The 20,016-nt window shown below is 41.4% G+C and overlaps 1 protein-coding gene across 1 annotated transcript in view; it reads right to left on the bottom strand.

Annotated features, from left to right (window-relative positions):
- LNPEP (leucyl/cystinyl aminopeptidase) overlaps window positions 1-19,722 on the bottom strand; it is a 102,204-nt gene extending 82,482 nt beyond the window's left edge. Inside the window, exon 1 of the mRNA XM_010831959.1 lies at window positions 19,602-19,722. Coding sequence (XP_010830261.1) covers window positions 19,602-19,620 — 19 coding nt within the window. The 5' untranslated portion in view covers window positions 19,621-19,722. The remainder of the gene's footprint in view (window positions 1-19,601) is intronic.
- Window positions 19,723-20,016: the final 294 nt, after the last annotated feature.

Genomic DNA, 20,016 nt, shown 5'->3' with positions numbered 1-20,016 from the left:
AAGAAATAACTGGCATACATCACTGTATAAATTTAAGGTATATAGTATGATGTTTTGATTTACACATATTGTGAAATGATTACCACGATAGGTTTAGTTAACATCCATCATCTCATGTAGATGTAGTTTTAAAAAAAGAAAAATATGTCTCGTGATGAGCAACTCGTAGGATCTACTCTCTCAACAACTTTCCAATCATATAGCAGTCTTAACTACAGTCATCACGTTGCACATTACACCCACAGTACTTATTTACCTTACAAACAGAAGTTTGTATCTTTTGTCCACTTTCTCCAACTTCCCCTCTGAAACCCTCACCTCTGATAACCACAAATCTGATCTCTTTGAGTTTGATGTGTGTTTGTGCACGGGTTTTTTTTTTTTTTTTTTTTTTAAAGATTCCATATATAAGTGAGATCATACAAAATATGTCTTTCTCTGACTTCTTTCACCTAGCCTCTAGGTCCATTCATGTTGTTGCAAATTGTAGGATGTCCTCTTTTTATGGCTGAATAATATTCCATTGTGTGTGTGCGTGTGTACACACATACATATAGGTACATATATTATATGCATATATACATACATACATGTGCACACACACACACACACTCCACAACTTCTTTATCCATTCATCCACAGAAGAACATTTAGGGTGTTTTTCGCGTCTTCACAATTATAAATAATGCTGCTGTGAACATAGGCATGCAGATATTTTTTGAAGGGCAAGACAATTTAAGTAGATCAATCCCAGTCATTCACAGCCCCAAAGAACCCAGAGGGAAAAAGAGGGTTGATTCTAGTTCTCTTAAAGGTCTAGATCATTTTATAGCAGGACAGGCATGGGACAAAGGATTTTCTATTATTCAATAGATCAGGACAAGTAGAAAAAAAATAATTGAACTTATAAACTTATAGGCCTTTAGTTCATCAAAATTAAAGTAAGTCTAAGAATTCACCAAAGGTCTCAGAAGATAAATGATATACCCATATTATTGAATGTTGGAGGCAGAGGGTTTTGGGAAAGAGACAGCTTGTTAAAACCCAGAGTGCCCATCAACATACAACTAGTTTAAGAAGATGTGGTGGATACACACACACACACACATATATATATTACTTAGTCATAAAAAAGAATGAAATATTGCCATTTGCAGCAACATGAGTGGATCTGAAGAACATCATACTTAGTGAAGTAAGTCAGACAGTGAAAGACAAGTATTACATATCATTCACATGTGGAATCTAAAAAATAACACAAATGAATCTATTTACAAATCGGAAACAGACTCACAGACATAGGAGACAAATTTATGATTACTGAAAAGGAAAAGGGAAGATGGGAACAGGGATAAATTAGGAGTATGGGATTAAGAGACACACATGACTACATAACACAGATAAACTACAGGATTTACTGCATGGCACAGGGAACGATACTTGGTATCTTATAATAACCTATAATAGAAAATAATCAGAAATGTGTATATACGTGTGTATGTATACATATTAAAAGATGCCTGCTCCTTGGAAGGAAAGTTATGACCAACCTGGACAGCACATTAAAAAGCAGAGACATTACTTTGCCAACAAAGGTCCGTCTAGTCAAGGTTATGGTTTTTCCAGTGGTCATGTATGGATGTGAGAGTTGGACTATAAAGAAAGCGGAGTGCTGAAGAATCGATGCTTTTGAACCATGGTGTTGGAGAAGACTCTTGAGAGTCCCTTGGACCGCAAGGAGATCCAACCAGTCCATCCTTAAGGTGATCAGTCCTGGGTGTTCAATGGAAGGACTGATGTTGAAGATGAAACTCCAATACTTTGGCCACCTCATTCGAAGAGCTAACTCATTTGAAAAGACCCTGATGCTGGGAGGGATTGGGGGCTGGAGGAGAAGGGGACAACAGAGGATGAGATGGTTGGATGGCATCACCAACTCAATGGACATGGGTTTGGGTGGACTCTGGGAGTTGGTAATGGACAGGATGGCCTGGCGTGCTGCAGTTCATGGGGTCACAAAGAGTCAGACACGACTGAGCGACTGAAATGAACTGAACTGAACGGATGTATACATACATAATGTAATCACTTTGCTGCATACAATACTGTAAACCAACTATACTTCAGTAAATAGGCCTGGCAGGAACTAATATGTGTAAAATGACTGCTCCAAGTAGAACATCACAGTTTGGCAACTGTCAAAAAATAACGATAAAGTCGTTTTTATTTTTTAATAATAAAGAAGAAAACCTTTCAGGTATAAACACAGAACAGATTAAAAAATCAGTAATTATTTTTAAAGCTAATTTAAGAATTTTAAATAATTCTGTGTCTTCCCGAGCTTACAACTATCCAGAGATGAAATAAACGACTGTAGAATAATCAGATAACAAAGGCATCTGATGTGTGGTTTGTCGGATATGCCTAGCTAGGCCATTTCCTTCTCCTGTGACCTAGATCTTGCTTCAGAAACTCGCTACCCAATTCCAACAGCTCCACTTTCTACCTTGTATAAAAGGTATTCCTAAGATATTCCTCTCCAGTCTCTACCGAAGACAGGTTTAACGTGCAGAGTAACAGTTCTCGAGATGCAGTACGGGTACCACTGGGAATTTCTGATACTCTCTCAGCAGGTCTTCAAGGGTAAAACTATTTTCATAATCAAATGTTATTTCAGTTTTCACACTCATTCTCTCATGAGTGTACCATGGAGATTTCCCTAGCCTATATGACACTTTATATAACACACTGAACACAGAAGCAAATCTAAAAATCCAGTTGTATTCTATTCTGGCAGACATTAAAAAAAATTGCAACAATGCAAAATAATGCCTCTCACTAATATTTCTGTTTTGGGAAATTAAATATGTTGTTTATGTTAATATGTAAAAGGTTTTCGTTGTCATTATGAAAAATATTAATTTTTTAAAAAAATCTTTCAGTGTTAATCTCTAACACAGTGAGTACTGAGAGATATAATCCACATAAACAAAAGCTCTTAGGGGTCCACAATAATTTTTTAGAGTATAAAAGGGGTCCTAGGGGTCCTAGTTTAAGAAGAGTAACACTGCCTTCAAAGATGAAGAAAAAAATCCCCAAACTCTTCAGACATCTTGCATCTTCATGCATGCAAGTCTCAGTATACTGCTGGAAAAAGCACACAGAGTAAACACATAAAGTAAGGAAAGTGCAGAAGGTCTGAATCACTCCAAAGGAGGGCAGGAAGGGACATGGGGTTTTATACCACCCTGGATTCCTGGGTTCAAAAAAAAAAAAAATCTTGAATTTAACTACATATGCTCATTTGAGCATCCTCAGGTAGGAATGTAGCCTTTAATAATTTGTCCCTGTGAAACAACAAGTCTTCTTCACCCGATGGTGTACAAGATTATCCAAAGTGAAGGCGGCCCGTGATGGACTGAGCAGTTCCTCCTGCCGTCCCCAGCTTCATCTACTGGAGCACAGATCCCCAGTGAGATGTGTTGGGAGATAGGGCCTTTAAGGAGGTAATTAAAGTGAAATGAGGTCACAGGAGCAGGGCTGAAAGGACTGGCGTTCTTATAAGGGGAAGACACAGAGCTCCCTCTGTACGTGCAGAAGAAAGGCCACGCGAGGACACAGCAAGGAGGCCAGCATCTATCTGCAAGCCAGGAAGAGCCTCTCATCAGAAACCAACCACGCCAGCACCTTCCACTTGAACTCCTAACCTTCACACTCTCAGAAAATTTCTGCTAAGCTACCCAGTCTGTGGGACTTTAGACACCCCGTCTGTGGTACCCTGCCTGCATACTGTTTCCATATGAGCATCCATAAATATACCGAGTAAGAGGGTGAAAATGGGAGAAGGAGACACTGAATAGATACCTGCAGCTCACACACCATAACTGATGCTATGTGGACACTAAGGAAATGTTGAAGTGTTGTTATTCTCAAGATGTCACCTACTTTTTTTTTTTTTCTTTTTCTCCTTTGATTAGTGTCAGGACAGAAACAACCACATTTTTTTCCTATTGGTTAGTGTCAGGTCTAAAATTCATGCTTTCATATCTCAGTTCATACTGTAACTAACTCATACAGTTAGCTATTATGTTAAGAGAGCCCCACCTCTCAATGGCTCTAAGATTGACAGCTATGATACGGTTTCACCTCCTTTACTCTTTCCATGAGGGTCACAGGAAGGCTTATGCAAGACCCGTTCATGCCTCTTACCAATCCAGGAAATTCCTTTTTTTTTTTTTTAAAGTCAAATCTAACTGGCTTGGGAATTGTTTCAGAGGCTCTCTAACGAAGGGCAAAATACCCCAGTGGCAGGTCGGTCAGCAGGCCCTACAGCCCTGCAGGAAAAGAAACTCATTTAACTGAACCACTGTGGTCTCAAATCCACAGCAGCTCTCCAGCTGTGAGAAAGGCCCAGCAGATGAAAAGGATGAGGGAGGAAAATGTTGGATCAGTCTTACATTTTGATTTTAAAAATGCTTCAGAGTAAGAGACTCCCTCCCTCTCAGCATCGTCTTTCCTCAAACACAGAGATCATGTCTCATTTGGCACTATCTTCCCTGTACAAAGCACATTCACAGTAAGTGCTGAAACACAGCAAGTGCTCAAAATGCATTTCAGTGGTAAGGGAAGCTGAATGAAAATTGATAAGAATATTCAAAAAAAAGTGACTTGAAATTACTCTGTTATAGAGATATTTATAGAAAAAGGAGAGGCACTGAAATTCAATGTTACTTGAAAAAAAATTTAAAAACCCTCTAAATTAAAAGAGCACAGGGACAACCCAGAGGGATAGAGCGGGGTGGAGGTGGGAGGGGGGCTCAGGATGGGGGGACACATGTATACCTACGACCGATTCATGTTGATATATGGCAAAAACCATCAAAAGTATTATATGGTAATTATCCTCCAATCAAAATAATTTTTTTAAAAGAAAAAAGAGCACAAAGCAAAGTTCTTATCTAAATGTTTTAGAGGTTGTCTGATGTAATATTAGTTTCAGATTAACATTTACTGAACTAATACATAGGAAGCACCACATTAGATGCAAACTCTGCTGCTGCTGCTGCTAAGTCGCTTCAGTCATGTCTGACTCTGTGTGATCCCATAGATGGCAGCCCACCAGGCTCCCCCGTCCCTGGGATTCTCCAGGCAAGAACACTGGAGTGGGTTGCCATTTCCTTCTCCAAACTCTAGTAGGAACCAAATACAAGAAAACTGTGTTTTTATCTGTTAAACATAACTGATGGTTCCTGGCTGAACAAGCATGTACGTTCTTCACACAGAACTTAAAATGTGGTTTGAACCACTGAGAAAACGAACCCTAGACAAGTGGTATTTCTGCTTTCATAACATACCTTATACTTCTGTGAGCATCCCTGGGAATAAATGTGGACGCCGATAACTTACTCCTGTGGGAAAACGCTATCTTCTTAACCCTGAGGCATCCCAGGGGCAATTACAGCTCACAGTGAGGAATTCCTCCACTCTGTTCCCATGCAGTCCACTCACGTGGCCACCAAACACTCTAAGTATTATTCCTTACATCGTTCACCTTGCTGTTTGATGAAAATCACTACCTTCTATGTTTCAGAAGTTCAAAATATTGTCCTTACGAGAAAAAACAGATAAAAACTATGTTTCAGAAGTTCAAAATATTGTCCTTACGAGAAAAAACAGATAAAAACAGATCTAGAGACTCCTGGCAGGGATGAAGTAAGGAGGTAACTGCCATAATTCAAAATAGATTCTCAGAGCCAAAAGCTGCTGCCAAGTTACATTTAGTTAGCAAAAAAATAACAGTAAAATAAGTGTCACAGTCACTAGCAGAAATACAAATTCACTAGTAAAACCAGCTTCTTAGTACGCTTCCTGTGAGGATACATAACAACATAGGTATGAACTTAAATACCTATTAAACTATAGACATCTTTGTTTGCATTCCTGACGTCTATGATATACACAGGCTTCACTGTCAGTAAATGAAGTTCCCTTATCCTATACTCTCATGCTAACACTATGCCCTCTATGTCCTTTTGGTCTTTAATTCCTCACTATTTCAACCCCCACCTAATAGATTAAAAAAAAAAATATATATATATATATATATTTATAAAACACCTAAGACTGAATGAAACAAGTTCTACTTGTACGAATAATGAGGTGTTATGTATAACATTTGCCTGCAGGAACCGGAAAAACACACCTAAGCCAGAATTAAACAGGATGTAGAAATGAACAGGTCTTCTCTCTTAGACAACACTTCCCTGAAAGTGTCACAAATGTGTAATCATTATTAATAAATATGAATTGGAAAGAATTCTCTCCTATAGTAGCCTCAAGTCTTTAATGTTACTAAAACAAGATGTAAGAAATACATGTTCCCCAATTTTCAAAATCTCACTATGGCTGGAATATGCCAAGTGAAAGTGAAAGTCGCTCAGTCTTGTCGGACTCTGCGACCCCATGGACTGTGTAGTCCATGGAATTCTCCAGGCCAGAATACTGGAGTGGGTAGCCTTTCCCTTCTCCAGGGGATCTTCCCTACCAAGGGATCGAACCCAGGTCTCCCGCATTGCAGGTGGATTCTTCACCAGCTGAGCCACCAGGGAAGCCCGGAATATGCCAAACCACCCCCCATATCTTAAACTTCGGTGAATATAAGAAAATGTTTTGAGTTACTGTACATATTTTAGTGTTTTATCTAAAGATATTAAAACCTCTTGGTAACATCCTTAGATAAGAATCACAGAACTAGTGAGTGAGGAGCCAGGATTTAAAAGGAGCGGTCTGACTGCTCTTCACCATTACAACATACTACACAGTAGTCTTACAAAATGAGGTAGATTCACGGAGAGATCTCTAAAATGAAAAAATAAAAGTACAAACCAAATGTATCTAAGGAAAGTGGTGTGGGATGGGACCTGGCCTTCTCAAAGTCTGAAAGTTTTTGAAGGGCATGTACTGATTTGTGCATCTGTATACCTTAAAAAAAAAAAAAAATTAACTCTGCTAGAATATAAGCTCCTCAAAGGCAGAGACCATTCTGCATTCATAGTTGTACTCCAACTTTAAGAATAAAGCTTGGAACAAGTAAGCATACGGTGAAGGTATTTATTTGAAGAGGGTTATCTTTTTAGAAAGAGAGAAGTAGGAATGTATCAAACACTAATTTAAAAAATACTTGTTAATTGAGGCAGTTTAAAACAGTATGCAAGAAAATCTGTACTCAAACATTCACAGTCTTCTCTGACCCACTCCTGACTCCCCAGTAGAAGAACGCAGCAAGGAGACATGGAAAACTAATTTTGGTTTGTTATATTTTTAGTCCTGGGTGATAAAAATAAGAGATGAAGAAAAACTGTGAGCATGATGTAAACAGGAAAAAATCCAAAATGAAATTAAAAAGGAAAATAATAACAAAAAAAGAGAAGACAGTAATTGAGTAGGTTTGAAGCCCATCACTACCTGGTTTCAATAAAACAGAATTAAGCTCAAAGCACTCATCTTCCACAAAGTTTTTGTCCTATGTATTTCTGCATTTATTTTCTCTGGTTGCTATCCATTAATATACAACCAAGAGAAAACAGAAAATTTATAATAATTTACAAGGTTATAATAACCACCATTTAGTTCTACTGAAAAGCCAGCACTCAAAAATATTTGTCAGTTCCACATCGGAAATAATCTAGTTAAACAACTCTGGCTTAGAGGACACCAAAAAGCATCAAGTTATCAGTGTAACATCATATTCCATGGACTGAAAACACAGACCAACAGTTCAGCATATGAAGAGTAATTAGTTCCTTTATCCTTCTATTTATTATTATGACAATGATCAGATTCACATAAAGATATGTCATTGTGGTCACTTAAAAGTTAACCAATATCCTTGTGGAGAAAAATATTATTATTTTAGTTTAATTTTCAATTTTCTTTTCCTTTTCTAGGCTGCTGCTGCTAAGTCGCTTCAGTTGTGTCCGACTCTATGTGACCCCATTGATGGCAGCCCACCAGGTTCCCCCATCCCTGGGATTCTCCAGGCAAGAACAGTGGAGTGGGTTGCCATTTCCTTTTCCAATGCAGGAAAGTGAAAAGTGAAAGTGAAGTTGCTCAGTCGTGTCCGACTCTTAGCGACCCCATGGACTGCAGCCCACCAGGCTCCTCCATCCATGGGATTTTCCAGGCAAGAGTACTGGAGTGGGGTGCCATTGCCTTCTCCGTTTTCTAGGCTAACTTATTTTATCCTAATATTTATATTTGTATCAAACTTGTTCCCCAATCAAACATAATCTTTATTTTACAAAATGTTTCTAAAAATCTTTCCTCATAACAAAGGTCCCACAGTCCTTGACAATCCTCAAGGTACCTCTTTGAGAGATTTAGCTATAAAAAGTAATTGAAAATGTCAATGATGACTAAATATTTATGTTCATTAATCTCTCAGGCAAAGTTACAAACCTTATAAGATCTAAAGTTAAAAAGCTTGTTTTTAATTTCAACTACCTAAATGTTGTTTCAAAAAATATTAACTGCATTTAATCCCTTATTTTAAAAATGGCATTAGGCATAAGAAACACCTGAGTGATTTAACAGAGAACGCATATCACTGCATGAGATTTGCAGAAGAAATTTATAAGAACTCTAATGTTCTTATAAACATTGCCTGTGAGTTAGAGAATACCTCAGTTGGTGAATAAATCTGCTAGACATGATCTCAGATGGATTTGAACTAATACTTACTTTGCTGATATTTCTCTGAAATATTTTTCCATCAGACTGATAAAACACAAGGTAAATGAAAGGACCAAATCTATAGCAAAAACTTTGCCATGAAAATACAACTTACTGAGGATCAATTTGATTTTCATTAACCTATTTAAAAAAAATAGTGATTATAAATCAGGGACTGAAACCACATTTTTTCTACCAATAGTCATTGTCACTTGATTAACTGTCAAGAAAAGATTCTATGCATGAATTCTTCAAGTCTTTATCTCAATAGCATCCCACTGTAATGAACAAGCACACCCAAGGCTAGCCACACTTTAGTGAACATGTGCTTCAGTTCATGTCAGTTCAGTTCAGTCACTCAGTCGTGTCCAAGTCTTTGTGACCCCATGGACTGCAGCACGCCAAGCTCCGCCCCCCACCCCAACCATCACCATCTCCTGGAGTTTACTCCAACTCATGTCCATCAAGTCAGTGATGCCGTCCAACCATCTCATCCTCTGTCGTCCCCTTCTCCTCCTGCCCTCAATCTTTCCCAGCATCAGGGTCTTTTCTGAGTCAGCTCTTTGCATCAGGTGGCCAAAGTATTGGAGTTTCAGCTTCAACATCAGTCCTTCCAATGAACACCCAGGACTGATCTCCTTTAGGATGGACTGGTTGGATCTCCTTGCAGTCCAATGGGCTCTCAAGAGTCTTCTCCAACACCACAATTTGAAAGCATCAATTCTTCAGCACTCAGCTTTCTTTACAGTTCAACTCTCACATCCATACTGGAAAAACCATAGCCTTGACTAGACGGACATTTGTGGGCGAAGTAATGTCTCTGCTTTTCCATATGCTGTCTAGGTTGGTCATAACTTTCCTTCCAAGAAGACCTTCCTTCCTACATTAACCTTCCTTCCTACATTGAATTATTCTTCTGTGTGCTTCCTCTAAACAAAAAGTTACAAAGTCTCTGGGAAGCCTGTATGAATGCTGATCGAAGTGAGGTTGCTATTTTAAATGGCAATGCATTTCTTATTTCCGCAAACACTCAACACTCTATGCTCAGTCTGAGTTGTTTTCTTAATCTAGGCATCAAATCTACATACTAAAAGGACAGTATCAGTGGCCCAAAAGGTTTAGGTACTAAGCATTTAAAAAGCAGAAAAACTACTGCTAAAAGTATAATGGGAAACCAGCCCAAATTTATGGGCATCAACTTGATATACCCAGGATACCCATCAAGTCCCAGTGGCCTTACTTAACCCTTTTGACAATTATGGGACAAGAAGAAACTAGACAAATGTAATACTACTTCTGTCTTCAAATCACACTTAGCTCTCTTTAATCACTCCCACTAAACTCCATTTCTCCATCAAAGAGAACTCTGAAATGGTGTAATGGTGTTGAAGTGATGAGTATTCTAACAACTGTTTTAAATCTTATAAAATAACAATTTCAGTTGTGAGGAATACCATGACCCAAACCTTCCTGCCCACCAGAAAGTTCCTCTATGGCACCGAAGGACACCCGAGGCAGTTGAATCTGGCAAACAGACAAAAGGGGCTGCCACACAGCCCAGGCATCATCTGCTTGTGAGATCCAGGGAGCAAAGAAACACACCCAATCCTCAGGGGTCCAGTTCTCTCACTGGATTTCCCATTCTCCTGTTCTCCCAGCTTACGAAGCTCTCTCCCCTGTAGAAACATTGGAACACCTCCTTAAACACCCTTCTTCCCAGATCACCGGCTTTGGCCTCCCCAAATAGCACAGAGGCCTGGAGAAGACTCTTGACCATCTAATCCCGTCATCTACAGAAGTCCAGACAATTGGCCGGAGTTCTGTTTTGATGACCACACTCTTGAACTATGTGGCAGAAAAGCCTGGGACAACATTCATTAAGGAAAAGAGCTTCAGAGGGTCTTCGACAGTTGAACTTGATTCTGCACCGTTTTTTCAAATTCCCTTGGAAGATTCAATTTTCTTTATTTGGAACTGATTTCCTCCTAGTCTTTTTTAGATGCGAAGGTTGGATTTTTTTTTTTAATTGATTCATTGTTCTACCGTAAGCATTGGTACAAAGGTGAGTCAAAAGCAGTCAATAAAGAATAGCGACTGCCACCATGATCATCCCATGGTGGGTCAATGAGTCACTAGCCTTCTTTATAGTTTCTTCTTCTTGAGATCTGAAACATTCAGGAAAGCGAACAACACTAACTTACAAGCAACTGTGACTTTTCTGACTAGAAAAATACACAGTATGATTAAACTCATGGCAAATGGTTTTTTGCCATCCCTCAAACGCCAGCCTTAACTCATTCATCCCCTCTCTCCTCAATTCCTTTTGTCCAACCAGACCCACCTGCTTCACCTTTACAAGCCCAACTCTTGCCTTTCAGCCTCACACAAGTGTGTCCTACTCTCCAGAAGAGATTCATTTCTAAGCCAAAGACTTGCAAGGGTCAAGGTATTGACCATTTTGCCTTTTCGATTCCTCCTTACCTTAAATCTCCATATACCGCTCATCTTCATGACTAATTCTCCTAAGTCCCGATTTCCCCTTAAGATCTTTGGGTTCAGAGTCTTACAGGCACTCCCAGGAATAATCACAAACAGATTACAATAGTGAATCGGGTTACAGGAGAATCCTGACTACTCTTTCATAGACACAGAAACCCATATCTATTGCACAGAAATACCAGGGCAATGAGCAGCCTTCTCTATAAAAACCGCTAGATAAAAACGGAGCTGAACCACCGTGGGCTCCAGAATTTTCCTCATTTTTCATTCCTACTTTTCTGTGAATACTCTTAAAGGGTACAAATCCAGGAATTCAAATTAAAAAAACACTGTTTCTCAGGTCGCTCCAAAATTATGGAAAGGTGTAGTAGCATTAGCTCCAGCTCCAACCTCCTACAGTTTTCTAGACATGAGGTAACTAATTAACAGAATATGGCTGCACTGTCCTCACTTCAAGTGCCAAGAACCACAGGCTTGATCCAGCTCCATCCCAACTTCTGGGGTAACTCTGGCTAGACTTCTCTGAATTTCAATCTCCTAATGTTTTCACAGAGAGGGTCAGAATGCTGCTGTTTCCTAACAGGAGTGTTAATCAATAGAAATGTAAACTTACTGCTGACAAATGTTATATGAACAGGTTACAAAGACAATCGAACAGATAAATACGATTTTTGACAACGTGGTCACAATATTCTCTGGACTCCAGAGAAAGCTTGGAGAAAAAAAAAAAAAAAGTATCTCTTTAAGAATTCTTGCCCTGAGGAAGTAACTCCGCCTGTACCTTGAGACCAGAGCTCTCCTGATCACTTATCTAGACCATCTCTAATCCTGAAAACAAAAGGGAAAAAAAAGGGGAACAGAGCCTTTTAAAATCTTATTCCAACCATTGTTTAAAACTAGTGAATTTTGTGAGCTTCCCTGGTGGCTCAGTTGGTAAACAATCTGCCTGCAATGCAAGAGACCTGAGTCTGATTCCTGGGTAGGGAAGATCCCCTGGAGAAGGGAATGGCAACCCACTTCAGTATTCCAGCCTGAAGAATTCCATGGACAGAGGACCCTAGTGGGCTACAGTCCATGAGGTCACAAAGAGTTGGACACAACTGAGCAACTTTCACTTTATTCACTTTATTCATTTATTTAATAATTAGAAAACTGTCCCAAGTTTTACTGCTTTAACTTCCATATTCTATTATTTTCATATTAGCATGAAAACAAGACTAGACTATTCCCTTTCTTTTCTCTTATTGAGGTTCAGTTCAGTTGCCCAGTCATGTCCGATTCTTTGCAACCTCATGGACTGCAGCACGCCATGCCTCCCTGTCCATCACCAACTCCCAGAGCTTACTCAAACTCATGTCCATGGAGTCAGTGATGCCATCCAACCACCTCATCCTCTGTTATCCCCTTCTCGTCCCGCCTTCAATCTTTCCCAGCATCAGGGTCTTTTCAATGAGTCAGTTCTTCTCATCAGGTGGCCAAAGAGTTTCAGCTTTGGCATCAGTCCTTCCAATAAACACCCAGGACTGATCTCCTTTAGGATGGACTGGTTTGATATCCTTGTACTCCAAGGGACTCTCAAGAGTCTTCTCCAACACCACAGTTCGAAAACATCAATTCTTCGGTGGTCAGCTTTCTTTAGACTTCAACTCTCACATCCATCCATGACTACTGGAAAAACCACAGCCTTGACTAGACAGACCTTTTTGGACAAAGTAATGTCTCTGCTTTTTAATATGCTGTCTAGGTTGGTCATCGCTTTTCTTCCAAGAAGCAAGTGTCTTTTAATTTCATGGCTGCAGTCACCATCTGCAGTGATTTTGGAGCCCCCAAAAATAAAGTCTCTTTCCATTGTTTCCCCAACTATTTGCCATGAAGTAATGGGATCAGATGCCATGATCTTAGTTTTCTGAATGTTGAATTTTAAGCCAACTTTTTCACTCTCCTCTTTCACTTTCATCAAGAGTCTCTTCATTTCTTCTTCGCTTTCTGCCATATGGGTGGTGTCATCTGCATATCTGAGGTTACTGATATTTCTCCCAGCAATCTTGATTCCAGCTTGTGCTTCGTCCAGCCCGGCATTTCACATGATGTACTCTGCATATAAGTTGAATAAGCAGGGTGACAATATACAGCCTTGATGACTCCCTTCCCGATTTGGAACCAGTCTGTTGTTCCATGTCCAATTCTAGCTGTTGCTTCTTGACCTACATACAGATTTCTCAGGAGGCAGGTCTGGTGGTCAGGTATTCCCATCTCTTTCAGAATTTTCCACAGTTTGTGGTGATCCACACAGTCAAAGTCTTTGGTGTAGTCAATAAAGCAGAAGTAGATGTTTTTCTGGAACTCTCTTGCTTTTTTGATGATCCAGTGGATGTTGGCAATTTGATCTCTGGTTCCTCTGCCTTTTCTAAATCCAGCTTGAACCTCTGAAGTTCACGGTTTATGTACTGTTGAAGCCTGGCTTGGATAATTTTGAACATAACTTGGCTAGCGTGTGAGATGAATGCAATTCTGCAGTAGTTTGAACATTCTTTGGCATTTCCTTTCTTTGGGATTGGAATGAAAACTGACCTTTTCCAGTCCTGTGGCCACTGCTGAGTTTTCCAGATTTGCTGGCATACTGACTGCAGCACTTTCACAGCATCATCTTTTAGGACTTGAAATAGCTCAACTGGAATTCCATCACCTCCACTAGCTTTGTTCATAGTGATGAACTATGAAGGCCCACTTGACTTCATATTCCAGGATGTCTGGCTCAAGGTGAGCGATCACACCATTGTGATTATCTGGGTCATTAAGATCTTTTTGTACAGTTCTGTGAATTCTTGCCACCTCTTCTTAATATCTTCTGCTTCTGTTAGGTCCATACTATTTCTGTCCTTTACTGTGCTTATCTTTGCATGAAATGTTCCCTTGGTATCTCTAATTTTCTTGAAGAGATCTCTGCTGCTGCTGCTGCTAGGTAGCTTCAGTTGTGTCCGACTCTGTGCAACCCCATAGATGGCAGCCCACCAGGCTCCCCCGTCCCTGGGATTCTCCAGGCAAGAACACTGGAATGGGTTGCCATTTCCTTCTCCAATGCAGGAAAGTGAAAAGTGAAAGTGAAGTTGCTCAGTTGTAACTGACTCGTAGTGACCCCATGAACTGCAGCCTGCCAGGCTCCTCCATCCATGGGATTTTCCATGCAAGAGTACTGGAGTGGGTTGCCATTGCCTTCTCCTCTTTCCCATTCTATGGTTTTCCTTTATTTCTTTGCACTGATCACTGAGAAAGACTTTCTTCTCTCTCCTTGCTATTCTTTGGAACTCTGCATTCAGATGGTTATATCTTTCCTTTTCTCCTTTGCCTTCCACTTCTCTTCTTTTCTCAGCTATTTGTAAGGCCTCGTCAGACAACCATTTGCCTTTTTGCATTCTTTTTTTCCTTGGGGATGGTCTTGATCCCTGCCTCCTGTACAAGGTCACGAACCTCGTCCATAGTTCTTCAGGCACTCTATTAGATCTAATCCCTTGAATCTATTTGCCATTTCTACTGTATAATCATAATGGTCTCCCTGTCCTATTCTTCCACCATCTTGATTTAGGATCAGGTTAGCATTAACTGATAGCAGGTCTATGGGGCTTCTGCTAACTGCCTAGCAGAAAATCTCCTTGTAAACAGGCATTCCAAAAATGGTATTTGCCTGATTCCTGAGAAAGAAATCACTGTTCTCATTCTCTATATGATAATTTCCTTATAACCAATCTTCCTGGTTCTGTCTCTTTCAAGTTGAGTTCTCAAGAATCATCTACAGATAAATAATAATCACTGGTTCTAATAGTTTCTAAAATATGATATTTATCTTGTCTTAAGATACTTTTTTGGGGAAGTTGTCATGTACAGAACTTTTCCACCTCTGCTTTCCAGTTAACAGCTGGACTGGTTTCTAGTTACAGCCTCAACCTTATACTACTAAATGATGTTAATATTCAAATCCTATATACTCCTATTTCCCTTAACTGAAATAAAGACGTAAGACAGAAATGTAAAAGCAGAATTTAACTTATATCCTATCATGTAAACTATTATCTTCCATTTTAAAGGTTTTTTCTCAATGTGGTAAGTTATTTCAGAACAAAAGAAACTACAAATGAATACAGTGCAGTAAGCTCACATAGCTGAGCTTAGATAGATGCTAAAAAAACTTTTTTTTTTAAACAAATGCTAAAAAATACTTTTTTAAAAAACAAATGCATACCTGTAGGATTGGAGTAGAAAATAGCAATCCACTCCAGTATTCCTGCCTGGGAAATCCCATGGACAGAGAAACCTGGCAGGCTATGAGGTCTAAAAGAGCTGGACATGACTGAGCACACACAGGCACATACCTAACAGGATAACTGCTATTTGTAAGATTAAAATGATGAAATCACAATTTTATACTGCCTTATAATTCACGAACATCTAATTCATTATCCTGACTTCCCATTTCGGAAGTTGGGAAATACTTTCACTTGGAAGCCAATCTGAAAACAAAAACAGTTTTATAAAGATAGGAAAGCCCCCCTTGTTAGATTACATACCAGGATGTAGTATTAAAGTGATTCTTAGGGGCTTTGGGAAAAATAAAACGATTTAAATTGTGTTTTCAGTGCTGGGGCTTCAAAATATCAATGCTTTTCCACCCTCTGGAGATTTACGTTGGGCCATACCACAAACTAGAAAGCATTTAAAAATAGACACACACACACATATGGAATTTGCTTATCTAGTAAAGTTCTCAAAAGCTCCCTCCTGGTGAATACTTTTAGTACACTAAAAATAAAGTGTAGATTCCTAGACTCAACTTCAGACCTTCTGAATCAGATCCGGAGGGTGAGCTCTGTATCTACACTCCTTAACATAAATTTAAGTTATTCTAAAATGCCATAATCTTATGTGCAAGTGAGGACAAATAAAACTAGGCAGTCATCAAATAATTGCTTGCCCTAGTGACAGTGAAGTCGCTCAGTCGTGTCCAACTCTTTGCGACCCCATGGACTGTAGCCTACCAGACTCCTCCATCCATGGGATTTTCCAGGCAAGAGTACTGGAGTGGGTTGCCATTTCCTTCTCCAGGGAATCTTCCCAACCCAGGGATCGAACCCGGGTCTCCCGCACTGCAGGCAGACGCTTTACCCTCTGAGCCACCAGGGAAGTCCCTGTACATTTATCAAAAGACCTACAGAGTTTCTATTTTTTGTTTGTTTGGTTTTTGGTAATACAGCAACCACTGCTTCTGAATAGTTTCACTTCTACCTGCCTAACAGAACGTAATAGCTACTACCAAACCAACCTTGACTACTAGTCCAGCACATTCCTCTCCCCATAAAAGAAAACGCACCAAATATCCAAAGCCAGACTGGATGTCCTGTCTTCAGCACAATAGTCAGCAGTCCCTACCAAGGGCAACACCAAAAATATCTCCTGAGCCAAATGGAAATTCTTGGCAATAACGTCTCTCCTTGTAAGCCCTTTCTGGAGATCTGCATATTAAATGGACTGCAGCAGTGACAGGTTAACACAGGATGGTCATCAAATAAATCCATTATTGGCAGGTAGAGAGCAGGGTCCAAGAAAAATGAGCCATACCAGCAGCAAGTTTTGACAGAAAACACCGAAAACAGAAAAGGCCTTACTGGAATAGATGAGTATTGAAAACCAAATTAGCAAAACAAACTAAATTTGCCTCCTTTACAAATTTACCTCTTATCAGGGAGAGAAATCATTGACAAGATTTTAACTGAAACATACACGGCCCCGACTTACTGAAACTTTTCGATAAGCGCTCACACCTCTCTCCGCATATAGAGATATATGACAAAGTGTAAGTGGTGACAATTTTATTAAAAGAGAATGAAAGTGTAACAAAAGCCCACGCCATACTTGATAAACCCTCCAATGATAAATTCTATGGGTAATGAAATATTCTGCACCAGAACACTGAGACCTATGAGAGAATTAGATGTATTCTTTGCCCTCAAAAGGATTAAGTACAGAGATAAGTGTACTTTCCACTATACCATGTCCTGTTTGAAGACAATAGAAAATTCTACAGCTATTCTTCAAAAGTTCCAAAATAACGAGCCTTCCTTAAACCCAAAAAGCACCGAAAAGTGCTAGGACCTAATTTCTTGTTGAGGCTTCCCTGGTGGCTCAGTGATAAAGAATCCGCCTGCCATCTAGGAGACCGGGGTTGATCCCTGGGTCGGGAATATCCCCTGGACAAGGAAATGGCAACCCACTCTTGTATTCTTGCCTGTGAAATCCCGTGGACAGAGGAGCTTGGCAGGCTACAGTCCTCAAGGTCACAAAAGAATCGGACACGACTTAGCAACTAAACCAATCAACCAATTTCTTGTTGACTTTAGATGTTAGTTTCTATTCCCCTTGCTAAAAGATGCTAGATAAGGTTCCAAGGAGTAATTACTACATTAACTAAAATGATACACTGCTAAACTATCTCCAGCACAGACTCTGAAAATCTGTAAGACAGGAAAGGATTAGAAATCCAATTTCCTATACGAAAGTTGAAGCACTGCTTTTTTTTTTTATTCTCCTCTCTGGGACTTTTTCATTGCCCGTCGAAATATGACAATTTGCAAATATTCACATCCAGAGGTACATATTCTAAAACTATTCTAAGATGGGAGAAAAGGCTCCAACTTTAAGACTTGAGAATGTACTTTAATTCTACAGGCACAGGTTCACCAAATCAGCTAGCAATAATCTTAACCAAATGCGTGACTCAGCCTTGTTGAGAGGAGTTTTTTGTTTGTTTGTTTGAATTTAGAGGAAACTTCACATTTAAAATCCTACCAACACAGAAGCTCAAAGCTTTCTACCTAGAACACAGGATAAGCCTTAGGATACTCACTGGAAAGGATTTAAGAATCTGTATTAAACGTATACTTTGTATACTAAGCTTCCTTTTAGCTCAAATCGTCCTTATTTTTCTTTGCCAACTTTACCAGACTACTCTTAGAGCCTCAGTAATTACAAATAGAACCTGAATGAGAAAATTCAGAATTAAAGCTGTCATCATTAAACCTAATTAAACAGTACAGACAGGAAGATGGCAGTAGAATAAAGCATTCTGAATTAGGGACGGGGAGAATATAATTAGTAGTTCGCAGTCCCAGGGATGAAACACAGCATACAACAAAGTCTGACTCGGGTTTGGGACACAGTGGACAATGTCTCTGTCTCCCGGGTGGCAAGTGACCCACCCTAACAGAGGAGACTCTGCCTTCTATTAATGCGACAAACTCTCTACCTTAAGTAACCAACCACCCGCAGGAAAACACATGTCCACTCGGAGACTGAACTCTCCCATTTCAGCGTGAATTCTCCCTTGCTGGCAGTTTTCCTACTTTCTGTCCCCAAAAGGGAATCTATACACTCAACACCGCAAAATGAAAGACATCTCACCCCTACATGGCACTTGTGGTCCAAACAAAAGCCACGGTTTTAAGGAGGGTGGGATGGATTCGCTCCCTTCGGTCAGTAAAAGGCTGTGGCTGTTAGCCGAACCTCCTGCAGGCTCCGGCTTTGGACACTCGCCTCAAGTCACACTGTGATATCACCGTGACGGTCCCTTGATATTTAATGAGTCTCGACTGAAAATAAAAAAACCGATCTTATTGGGAGCCAGGGAGAGGAAGCTTGAACCTCCTGCGGAATGCCTCCGCAACAGACGGGGAGAGCAGCAATGCGGGCAGGAACCTCCTCGGCGTCCAGCCGGGGTGATCCAGCTTTTCTGCAAGTTTTTCTCTACCTTCCACTGAATTAACCTAACAAGCCTCCACCCCTCCACCCAGCCCTATCAGAAAAAGTCACACCGGCAACTCGCCGAAGGGCAGGGGGACAACTCCGGGCGCGCCACCCAAGTTGAGGGTTTGACCGCCCGTTAACCCTTCCCGCCCCAAAGCCCACTCTGTACTCGGGGCAAACCCAAGCTGTGCCAACTTTCCCGGCCGCCCCCCCTCCAATGCGCACCGCAGCCCAAACTTTGCAGCTCGCCCACCTGGCTGCGCAGAGGAGCGAGGTGTCCGGGACACCGGGTGTCCCCACCCGGGACGGGCGGTGGCGCTGACCTTCACGCCAGCAACCCCCGCCCTCGACCCCCGAGCCTGGCGATTGCCGCCTCTTGCCCCCTCCCCCAGGCCTCCAACAGCCTCCCCCCCGGGTCCCCTACACCAGCACCACCCGCCCTCACCGCAAAACCTCTCGCAGGAAACCTGCGCTGGAGGCGGCTGCAGCTCGCCCTCGCGTGTCACGACTCCCCACGACCCTCTGGGCCCCGGGTGAGCCCGGCTCCCAGCCCCGGCCTCCCTCCGGCCGCGCCTACTCACCATTGGTGAAAGGCTCCATTATTTGCGGCCCCCACTGCCCCGGGCCGCGGCTCCTGAGAGCGGGAGCGCGCGAGCTTCCTCCTCCGAGAGCTCCGAGCGGCCCTGCGCACTGAGCATGCCCGGCGCGGCGCCCAGGGCTGCCGGGGAGGTGCCGCGAGGGGCGGCGCCCCTCCGCCCTCTCTGGGATCCGCCACTCCGGGTTTTGCAGACAGCTGCAGAGAAAGCCGGGGAATCTAAGGGGGGGCGGCTCCTGGGACGGGGCGGGCCTGGGAGGGGCGTGTCCAGAACAAGCCCCGCCCCGGGCAGGAAGGCCGGCGGGCTCACGCTCTCGCTCTCTCTGGTCCAGCGCTCGGAACCGTGCTCAGTCCCTTTAAAGCAAACGGGATGGTCTGTCCCGTCTGGCAGGTGGCCCGGC

Source organism: Bison bison, unplaced genomic scaffold, assembly GCF_000754665.1.
Source record: "Bison bison bison isolate TAMUID 2011002044 unplaced genomic scaffold, Bison_UMD1.0 scf7180017864533, whole genome shotgun sequence".
NCBI classification, from domain to species: domain Eukaryota; kingdom Metazoa; phylum Chordata; class Mammalia; order Artiodactyla; family Bovidae; genus Bison; species Bison bison.
Note: the sequence above shows the minus strand (reverse complement) of the source record. Positions and strands in the feature narration are given on the sequence as shown.